We start from the raw sequence: 11,572 nt of genomic DNA, 5'->3' as shown, positions 1-11,572 counted from the left end.
AATAGAGTTGATGACCCACCAATCTCCCCAAGTTGAATTCTATGAACAAAAAATCTCTTCAAAAAAGACTGCTTTCCACAGAAGAGTCAAAATGTGGAAGAGTTCTGGAGTCTAAGAATTGGCCAGCAAACCCCAGTGACTGTATTCTCTATGGGGAAGCAGAAATAAGCACATTGGCAAGAAGGTTTCAGCTCAGTGAGAGGGAAGCCATTAGGGCCTTCAGAGAGCATCTAAAATACAGAGAAGAAATGCCCAAGGAACTGTCTTGGATCCACCACATACTCAATACAGTTGCTATTTCCTCTAGTGAGTGTGAAAGGGGATTTTCCCAAATGAACTTGATTGTTATTCCAGAAAGGTCCTCCTTGAAAGTCAAAACTATAACATCCTTATTGTTCATAAGAATTGTTGGACCTCCTCTTACAGTCTTCGATCCAACAAAGTGTGCGAAGACCTGGTTGCTTCAAGGTCATCGTTCAGCTTCGGACACTCAAAGCAAGACCCAAAAAAGAACAGAGGATGAGTCTGATCACAGGATTAAACTTTGGAAAGCCCTGTGCTGCTGAGATTAGTTGTTCTCTATATGCACTCTGTTCCAGAGCAAAGTATGCTGTCTTTCCCTTTTTGTAATGATTGTTGGATCTCCTTTAACAGATTGTGCAACCTTCTTTAAAAGAGCTGCAAAAAGGGGGAAAGTGTGCAGGGATGTTGCTGCTTCAAATCGATTGTTCATCACTGGATGCCCAAGTCCCCAAGGATGATAGAGGAAGTTGGGAATACCTTGGAGATTTTTGGGGTGGAGCCTGAGTGGTGGGTGTCACCTTCTGACACACTGCCGGTGATGTCAGGGGGTGTGGCCTTCTGACACACTTCCAGTGATGTGACATATGCTAATGAGCTCCTGCACCTCTTTTTCTATGAAAAGACCCCTGTATGTGTGTGTGTGTGTGTGTGTAATTATTTGCAGCTGCATTAATTGGTTTCTCCAGTTGTATCGCTGGGTCCATTTAGATGCAGATCATCAACTGAAGCTACCAATGCCATCTCTATCCACAGCCCAGGCTGAAAAGGTCCAGACCACGATTATCCAAGAAGGCCTGGAGTTGTTCCGCCCACTGCTCTCTCAATTTGCTCACAAAGGGCAGATTAGAGACAGGGTGATAACGGGCCACATCACTTTCTGTATGGTTTTTAAAGTAGCAGAAGCAGTTTACAAGACCACTTCTTTGAGTGGCTAAGGGAAGGTGCCCTGAGACAGTGATTGATTTATGATAGAAATCATTTATGTTGTGATTACATTATTTCAGCAACCACAATGGACAAAGATCCAGACCACAAGTGGTAGCCTTCGCAGGGAAGGGGAATTCTTGTGATTCAAGCAAATATTACAACTTTCAATACGGTATAAGTGTAGCATCAAACCTTTCAACTTGAACAGCTAATATAGTAGTTCAAAGGGTTACCTGTTTTACCAACAACCTCTTTTTCTCCTCATTCTGCTCATCTCTGGCCTGGAGGTCTCTCTCAATCTGTGCTTTCAAAGCTTGCATGTTCACTTCCAAACGCAGTTTTGCATCTTCAGTGGCCTGCAGTTCATCCTCCAGTTCCTCCAGCTGAGTTCTCATCTCTTCTACTTGCTGTTCTAAGGTGCGCTTGGATTTTTCCAGCTCGTGAACCTACAAGGAGGCATACCACCCTTTCAGCTATCTAATAATGGCAAAAGAATGGGTGCAAAAAAACAGTGCAAATCTTACCCTAAGTGTGCCCTCAAATTTACACAAAGTTACCATATGTGCCAGTCTATTTCTATGAAGCATTTGCACATTAGTAGCATGCTGTCATCACCTGTGCATAGGCCGGTACATGAAGGTGTACTAAATCTAAGAGAGCATTATTCAGAAAGTTTACACAGATTTTTCTTTTACCAGTAACCCATGTTGCATCTATTTCAGCTCTTAGAGTGCATCTCTCCTGAAAAATGCAACAGCAGATGAGTAGTATTTATCAATCTAGTACATTTTTTATCTTGGCCTTTCCAGGGAATTCAAGGTACAGAACATGGTCTCCCTCATTTTTAATTCATAACCCATTGGTCAACCCAATTATTATGGCAGGTGAGGATTTGAATTTGGGTCTCCCAGATCCTACTCCACCATAAGACACTGGCTCTAATGAAGCATTTCTGATGGCTCTAATGAAGCATTGGCTCTAATGAAGACACTGGCTCTAATGAAGCATTTCTGATGGCTCTAATGAAGCATTGGCTCTAATGAAGACACTGGCTCTAATGAAACATTTCTGAATAGGGGTGTACATTTGGATCTACCTGAGCCGAAAATATACCTGAAAAATACCTTATAGGTATTTCCCAGGTATATTTTGGCATAAGTACATAAGAGAAGCCAATGTTGGATCAGGCCAATGGCCCATCCAGTCCAACACTCTGTCACACAGTGGCCAAAAATACCAGGTGCCATCAAGAGGTCCACGAGTGGGGCCAGGACACTAGAAGCCCTCCCACTGTTGCCCCCCCCCCCAAGCACACAGAGCATCATTTGCCCCAGACTTAGAGTTCCTATCTATACCTTGTGGCTAACAGCCACTGATGGATCTCTGCTCCATATGTTTACCCAATTCCCTCTTGAAGCTGTACATGCTTGTAGCTGCTACCACCTCCTGTGGCAGTGAATTCCATGTGTTAATCACTCTTTGGGTGAAGAAGTACTTCGCTTCTAACCCGAATGTTCAGCAATTTCATTGAGTGCCCACAAGTTCTAGTATTGTGAGAAAGGGAGAAAAGTACTCCTTTCTCTACCTGCTCTGTCCCATGCATAATTTTGTAAACCTCTGTCATGTCACCCCTCAGTCATCATTTCTGCAAGCTAAAGAGCCCTAACCTCTTTAACCTTTCTTCATAGGGAAGGGGTTCCATCCCCTTAATCATTTTAGTTGCTCTTTTCTGCACCTTTTCCAATGCTATAATATCCTTTCTGAGGTGGGGTGACCAGAATTGCACACAGTATTCCAAATGAGGTCGTACCATCGATTTATACAGGGACATTATGATACTGGCTGATTTGTTTTCAATTCCCTTCCTAATAATGCCCAGCATAGTGTTGGCCTTTTTTTTATTGCAGTTGTGCACTGTCTCGACATTTTCAGTGAGTTATCTATCACTATCTTGATCTCTCTTTTGGACAGTATCCACCAGTTTGGACCCCATCAACGTGTATTTATAGTTAGGATTTTTGGCCCCACTGTGCATCACTTTGCACTTGGCCACATTGAACCCCATTTGCTACGTTGACACCCATTCACCCATCCTCGACAGATCCCTTTGGAGTGCCTCACAATCCTCCCTGGTTCTCATCACCCTGAACAATTTAGTGTCATCCGCAAATTTAACCACTTCACTGCTTACTCCCAACTCCAAATAATTAATAAACAAGTTAAAAAGCATCGGACCAAGTACTGATCCCTGTGGTACCCCACTGCTTACCACCCTCCACTGAGAAAATTTCCCATTTATACTCACTCTCTGTTTCCTATTAATTAGCCAGTTTTTGATCCACAAGAGGACTTGTCCTTTTATCCCGTGACTATTGAGCTTACTCAGGAGCTTTTGATGAGAAACTTTTATCAAAAGCTTTCTGGAAGTCAAGGTAAGCAACATCTATTGGGTCCCCCTTGTCCACATGTTTGTTCACCCCCTCAAAGAACACTAACAGGTTAGTGAGACAAGATCATCCCTTACAGAACCCATGCTGAGTCTGCCTCAATAGTTTTTGTTCATCAATGTGCCTACTAATTCTCTCCTTAATAACAGTTTCCACCAACTTACCCGGTATTGACATCAGACTGACTGGCCTGTAATTTCCCAGATCTCCTCTGGAACCCCTTTTAAAGATGGGGGGGACATTAGCTACCTTCCAGCTAATAGGTTAGTGAGACAAGATCTTCCCTTACAGAACCCATGTTGAGTCTGCCTCAATAGGTTTTGTTCATCTATGTGCCTACTAATTCTTTCCTTAATAATGGTTTCCACCAATTTATCCGGTATCGACGTCAGACTGACTGGCCTGTAATTTCCCGGATCTCCTCTGGAACCCTTTTTAAAGATGGGAGTGACATTAGCTACCTTCCAGTCCTCAGGAATGGAGGCAGATTTTAAGGAAAGATTACATATTTTTGTCAGGAGATCCACAAGTTCACATTTGAGTTCTTTCAGAACTCTTGGATGTATGCCATCCGGGCCTGGTGATTTATCAATTTTTAAGTTGTCTATCAGTCGTAGGACCTCCTCTCTCGTCACCACAATCTGACTCAGTTTTTTCGTCTAGCCCAGGGGTGTCAAACATAAGGCTTGGGGGCTGGAACCAGCCCGCCCAGTGCTGTTATGCGGCCCATGAGTAGCTGGTGCAAAGGAGGGAGTGCTGGGGGGGAGTGGGCGGAGCCATTCTATTGTGGCTTCAGCACAGCAGAATGACCTCATCTGCAGCAATCAAGCATCATGGCAGCATCTGCCCAGCACTGCACTGCTGCCTCTCCAGTCCACCTATGTGGGTTTTCCTCTGCACCCCCCTCCCAGCCCATGGGACCTTGTAGTGAGGACTTGGAGCTTAGCAGCTGCTGTTCTTTATACAGTTTCTATCTCCAGTACCTGGCATTATGTTTTATGGCACACGTCGCCCGGCCCGACAAAATGACATTTATGTCAGATCCAGCCCTCATAACAAATGAGTTTGACACCTCTGGTCTAGCCGCTATCTTTAATCCATTCATCATTTTATAATCCTCCTCTATAATTTGATCTGGTGGACGATAACAAACTCCTAGTGTTAAGCTTCCTTTTGGACTCACTATTTCGACTCGTAGCCTTTCTAGAAGCGAATCTAATTCTCTTACCTTCTCAGTCTTACTGGACTGTATACCCTCTCTGACATACAGAGCCACCCCACCTCCAACCCCCCCCCCCATCCTTCCGAAATAATTTATAACCAGGAATCACCGTATCCCACTGATTTTCCTCATCCCACCAAGTTTCTGAAATACCCCTAATGTCTATGTTTTCCCCCAACAGCAAGCATTTCAACTCCCCAATTTTACCTCTGACACGTCTAGCATTTGTATATAAACATTTGTAATTTCCCAGGCATGTTAGGCCCCAAACCTTCCTCCTGCTGCCTCAAGACCTTGCCAGGCAGTCCATATTGTTTGTCATAGTCTCAGTGGACAATTCTAATCCATTTCCCTTTAGAAAAGTAACAGCTACCCCTTCATCTCTTTGAGATGAGCCATCCCGAACCAGAGACTTTACATCTCCTGTCAGCTTTCCCCCAATATTCAGTTTAAAAACTGTTCTGCCACCTTTTGGATTTTAAGTGTCAGCAGCCTGGTTCCTTCTCGGGACAAGTGGAGACCGTCTCTTCCAAAAAGCATCCCAGTGCCTAACAAACTTGAACCCTTCCTCCCCACACCATCGTCTCATCCATGCACCGAGACTCCTGATTTGTGCCTGTCTCTCTGTGCCTGCGCATGGAACAGGTAGCGCTTCTGAGAAGGCTACCTTGGAGGTCCTGGCCTTGAGTTTCCTGCCTATCAGCCTAAATGTTTCCTCCAGGACCTCACGACTGCAATTCCCCACATTGTTGTTGCCAACATGTACCACAACCACTGGCTTTTGTTGTTCCCAGCACCGTCTATCAGCCTATCTAGAACACGCATAATGTCCGCTACTGTCGGAACAGGCAGGCAAGTCACCATATGGTTAGTATGCAGGTTTGCTACCCAGTTGTCTACCTGCCTAAGAATTGAATCACCAACTACCAAGAGCCCCCCTCCCTCCCTGCCCAGGGATGGTTCCTTGGTGCAAAAGGATACCCGTTCACCAACTGAAGAAGAGGTTCCTTCTGAGGGCACATTCCCCTTATCCTCAGTATGGTGACGAAAGGTATTTGGGATTTTTCAGGAAAATCAAAAAGTACCCACCACCCAGCTGTTTTTCAGGCTTTCTCTCGACATCCCTTTAAACGGGGCGCGCTTAAAGGGACTGCAGAAGACAGCCTGGAAAACAGCTGAGACGGCAGGGAGCAGTCTTCCTGCTGGTTCAGCTTCCTGTTCTCCTGTGCAGTCTCGTTGTTCCTTTCCCCCCGTGTTTTTTTCTTCTTCTTGTGTCTATTGGACCCCCCAAAGTTTGGGAATTCTGAAAAATCTTGGATCCAAATACTTTGCTGATATGGGGATCTGGGATTTTTTTGGAATCCCAAAAATTGGGGGGGGGGGGTTTCCAATAGACCCGAACTGAAAAATACAAAGAAAAAACAACTGCACACCCCTATTCCTGAATATAAAGATCTGTTTAAGATCACAGTGAATAAGCTATTTAGATTATTTCTAGAACTAGAAACAATTGTGTTTTAAATAGTTCACAACACATACAATTACTGAAAAATACAGAATCACAGGAATAAGTTCCTGGCATTAGAAAGCTATCAACCATCTGAAGTTCAGTACAATATAGATGTAAAAAGTTTATAAACATTTAAGCACTTTTCCAACTATACTATACTGCTAACAATTAATTGATCAGAACAGCACTCACATTTTTGCCCACATCATCTTTGGAACTCATTAAGTCCTCCATGTCTGTTCGGAGTTGCTTGTTCTGCCTCTCAAACTCTTCCTTGGCCTCTAAAGCTTCTTCAAGGGCTCGTGCTAGAGACAGTGCCTTGGTCTCTTTTTCTCGTGCGTCAGCCTCTGCACGGTCTCGTTCCTCCGCATAACGAGCAGATATATTCTTCTCTTCTGCTAACATCTGAGCATTGTAATATGTGGATAGTTGGAACAGATTAAATATTAAAAATTTAAACTCAATACCTGTTAGCATTTAAACACTTTGTTATGGATCAATCACACAGATTCCACAATGGAGGCGGGGCCACCTCTTTGACATGAGGTACATTTATTATTTCCTCAATTCCTCCCTTTTGATCCTAACTATCACAAGAAAGTATTAAGGTTCACCCACCCTCCCCTCCCCACAAGACTTTGGTTGAACAGCTACAGAAGAACTTGTTCCACGTTCTAGTCATCATATCTCCAAAGTCCAATGGAAGTATCAATACAGCAGGTATGTGATGCACAAGTTAATTTTTTTTTAAAAAATAGCCTATACAAAAGACACAGTGATAAGATTAACTTACCATAGAGATATTTAACTGCATATAGTCGAAGGAAAAGTTAGTGACATACCTGATCAAACTTCTTCTGTTTTTTCTCCAAGTTGGAAACAATCTGACGCTGATGATCAATGTCTACCATCAAGTCATCAAGTTCCTGCGGAAGGCGGTTCTTCTTTGTTTTCTCCAACTTATCATAAGCCATTGCTTTTTCTTCTAGACGCTGGCTCAGAATTTCCATATCCTTGAGCAGTTTTTTCTTACTTTCTTCCAATCCTTCAATGGTCCCTAAGTCATCATCAACCTTCTTCTTGGATTCAGCCAACTGAGTGTAATTATGGAAGATAAAGCAGGTCAACATTTACCACCCCAATGAGAACTAGGCTCATGTTAACTTCAGATATTACATTGGTGGGGAGATTTCCCAGAATAAGAAGAAGAAGAAGAGATTGGATTTATACCCCGCCCTTCACTTGGAGTCTCAGAGCGGCTTACAAACTCCTTTCCCTTCCCCTCCCCACAACAGACACCCTGTGAGGTGGGTGGGGCTGAGAGAACTCTGACACAAACGGCTCTTTTTCAAGGACAGCTGTGCCAGAGCTTGTGACTGACCCAAGGTCACATCAGCAGGTGCAAGTGGAGGAGTGGGGAATCAAACCCGGTTCTCCCAGATTAGAGTCCGCGCACTTAACCACTACACCAACCTGGCTCTCTTATAATAAGGCAGCTTCTTCAATGGTTAAGCTAAGTAAATAAAAAGATGTGATCTAATATGATGCAAAACAAACACCTCCACCCCTCACAAGTTCATAGCTACTTCCCATGTTGGAGAAAGAGTGAAGTAAGATTAGGGGGGGGAAATGGTGAGGAATTTCACATTAACCCTTTTAACCCATTTTGAAGCTGTTTTTGATCCGTAATGGAGTAAACCGGTATAGGGCTGCCATTTCACACATGGCTTTCCCCTTCCGGTAAAGAGCTGGATCTGAAGTGGTTTGCCATTTCAGACCGCACCGCTTTCCCCGCTGTTTTTCACCCGCGCGGGCGATCTCCGGCTTTTTTTTTTTTTAATGTTCGCTTTATAGCACTATAGCACTATAAAGCAAACATTTTTTAAAAAAAAAAGCTGAAGATCGCCCGCATGGGCGAAAAACGGCGGGGAAAAGCGCATTGGAACCGGGAGAGGAAACTGAAGACTACTTGGAAGCGGTTAACAGGTAAAACGCTTCAGCCCCATTTCCTAAACGGGACAGAAGCGTTTGTGTCTGAAATTACAAATATATTCTGGTAGGGAACCAGTTCTAAAACGGTTCTGTCTGAAATGACAGACCAGAAACCGTTTGGGAACCGTTCCTCTTCCGGATTATATCGTCTGTCTGAAATTCCTCCTTGTTAATATCTGAGGCAAACCTAGCTAGGGATGAAGTACTGCTGCATACGGTGTTCCCTGTGAATATGCATACGCAGTCCCTGGCTTCTCACCTGAGACTGAAGAGCTATCACTTGCTTCTCCAAATTTTTCCGGGCTTCCTCCTCTTCTTCCTGCTGCTCCTGCAGATTGTTCTTCTCTTCTTCCAGCTGCCGAATCCTGCTGCTCAGGTTCAGTTTCTGTCGGGTCTCCTCTTGCAATAGTTCCTGTTGTAGGCACAAACATACTCCTATTTATTGCTGTTCTGACCATTTGCACTTAGCCTCATATGGTTGTTTTTGAATATTTAATAATATACATATTTTCATTTGCTTACGAAAGGAGCATTCATCCTGCATGATCTGAAAGTATTAATTCATCATAGTGTAATTTGATGAGATGCAGCATTCCATATTGTAAAGCAGTTCATTAAAAGCTGGAACCAAAACTGGGAAGGTCTTCTGCTAAATGAAGAAATATCCAACTGATTTATTACAACCAAGCAGGACAAGATTCATGCTCTAATGGCAGCAATCACCCAAAAGATAAAAGGGCAACTGAAGTTTTGCCAGAGCTCGTCATGCTTTGTTAGCACATTATACAAGAAGATAGAAACTGCTATAGCCATCGCTATTATAAGGCATAATTTCCCCCCAAAGTTTAAATGCCCCTCAGAACAGCATGCAGGTGCCAGCCTTAAGGAGATGAATGGGTCTTGTACCTTAGAAATCTTTTTAAAAGTTTGAGCAAACCATTGCCAAGGAAGATATGATGACATCATTTTATTTATTTATTAAATGGCTAGATTTTCCTCTAAAATCGTGTCAGCAGCCACAGTTTGGACATATGTCCACTGTAACATGTACCTTGGCTCACAGGCATGCCTTTAAAGCATCACCAGTGTAAAGGCGATTTGTCATTAAAGCAGCTGTAACGGTTAGCCCAAACCTGCCAAGGATTGTTTAAAGAGAAGAAGAAAAGTAGAATCTGAATGTGTCATGATGTCAGAGTCTCGCAGCAATCAGTTCTCAACAACGTTCCTTTAGAAAACTTCAAGTTTATTGAGTACAGTAAAGGCAAGTCTTCTGTGCATACATTTAGTGTCAGAACTAATCCTAAAGGCGGGAGTTAGTTATATGGGATTCGAAGTGGGGGCCCCTGACTAGGTCAAGGCAATCAGGGCTTTAGCTACAGCCCGCCTAAACGAATAGATTCACATTCCCAGCGAAGCATCAGGAGAGAGGTACCAAGGTCAGATGCTCAGGCTATGAGATGAGACTCAGTGAGGAAAAGTGAAAGTTAACATTCCAGCATAACAAGAAATACTACATCAGCCACCGCACACACACACACACCCCAGCAGCCATGGCAGCATAGCTGACACATGAGGGGGAACATTTTACTACATGGAAGTCTATAGGGGGAAGTGCAGTTCTACTGTAAGCAGCCCAGATGCCATGCAGAGGTGCTGCAGAGTTGACAGGGACCTTATAGGCTATCCAGGTCCAACCCACTTCTCAAAGACCTCCCCAGTCAGTCAGAAATTCCTCGGTCCCTGGTAGTTGGTTTCATTACAGCACTGCTCTTATCATTAGAAAGTCTCTACTAATGTTCAACCTAAATCTACCCTTTTGTAATCTAAGCCTATTAGATCCAGTCTTGCCCTCTGGAGCAGCAGAGAACATTTCTGTCTGCTTCCATGTGACAGCCCTTAAGAAAAGATGAATGGGCAATAATGTCTACCCTCAGTTTTCTCTTCCTCAGCTAAACACACCCAGCTCCTTCAACCATTCCTCACGGGACTTGTTTTCTAGACCCTATCTCTGTTGCCCTCTACTGAACTGGTTCTAGTTCAGCACTACAGCAGTTCTACACAGAAAAACAAACAAAAAGTACTAATAACTCATATACATTCTGAAACTGCAGACATACCTGTGTATCCTGCAGCTGAGACTCCAAACTGGCAGCATCTTTGGCAAACTTAATGCCTTTTTTTTCTGCTTCTTCCAGGAGACTTGAGACATTGTCCAGCTCATTCTGCAAAGCAAGGAACCTAGATGTAATATAGTAACAACTTACTTTCCAGGTGTAAAAAGGCTATTTAGATTCATGTGCACAGTCCAGAGTAACATTCATTTAAGGGAACATTTGAGAGACTGTGTACATTACATGCAGCGAGGTCACATGGTAATGTCTGCAGTCAGCATTTTATATGAGAATTTTAGAATGAGCAAATTTGAGAAATCACACTGGACTGAAGGAATCTATAGCTATTTTCAGTTTTCACCTATGACATTTCTAGGTTATTTAGAGATCACAATGGAGCCACCACTGCTTCATTCTGATCCTCAACTGGCTCATTGGCCAGTGCTTGTTTTAAATCTGTGCCATTACAAGATGTTCCTCTTACAGTTATTTTTGATCTAGTTGGGACAAAGTAGAGCCACTCATCTTAGGCACAGTTGCCTCAAGTCCTTTAAGATTTTCAGTGTTCTCTCAGCTGAATATAGTGTTAACTGTACTTCAAAGATTCTAGCCATCCAATATAACTGAGCGGTAAACTGGGACTGAATAGAACCGTATTTCAATAACATTGTCCAACAGTTATATCAATGGCCTCCATGCTTTGGGTACTGAAACTGGGCATGAAATCCAAGCAGTTCAAACTGGTGGCAAATACAGGAGCCTTTCACTTACAAACAGGTTAAAGATTTTTTTCTTAATGCCACTTGTACAGAAAAAGTTAACTATCATATTCACACCTGAAGTTTTTATTTAATTATCCCCCTCCTCCTGTTGTCAGAATTTATCAACCAGATACAGATTTTATCCCAGAGTATGTCACAGTCATGACATTTTACAATCAGAAGTGATACAATGCCTTGTGGCAAAGCCCAACACCAAAACTGTATTGCCTACATTACTTGGCACTTCCTTAGCATATACTTTCCCCAAATGTATCTTGAAAGGGACAGGATATAGTACA

The 11,572-nt window shown here is 43.1% G+C and overlaps 1 protein-coding gene across 1 annotated transcript in view; it reads right to left on the bottom strand.

Annotated features, from left to right (window-relative positions):
- Positions 1-11,572, bottom strand: part of MYH10 (myosin, heavy chain 10, non-muscle) — a 153,526-nt gene that overhangs the window by 21,369 nt on the left and 120,585 nt on the right. The window contains exons 29-33 of the mRNA XM_015427193.1: positions 10,519-10,623; positions 8,661-8,813; positions 7,252-7,503; positions 6,602-6,814; positions 1,464-1,676 (exon numbers count right to left, since the gene is read on the bottom strand). Of these exons, the coding sequence (XP_015282679.1) occupies positions 1,464-1,676; positions 6,602-6,814; positions 7,252-7,503; positions 8,661-8,813; positions 10,519-10,623 (936 nt within the window). The remainder of the gene's footprint in view (positions 1-1,463; positions 1,677-6,601; positions 6,815-7,251; positions 7,504-8,660; positions 8,814-10,518; positions 10,624-11,572) is intronic.

Source organism: Gekko japonicus, unplaced genomic scaffold (assembly GCF_001447785.1).
Source record: "Gekko japonicus isolate JY-2015 unplaced genomic scaffold, Gekko_japonicus_V1.1 scaffold876, whole genome shotgun sequence".
NCBI lineage: Eukaryota > Metazoa > Chordata > Lepidosauria > Squamata > Gekkonidae > Gekko > Gekko japonicus.
The sequence above is the reverse complement of the archived record's forward strand: the minus strand, read 5'-3'. Positions and strand labels throughout refer to the sequence as shown.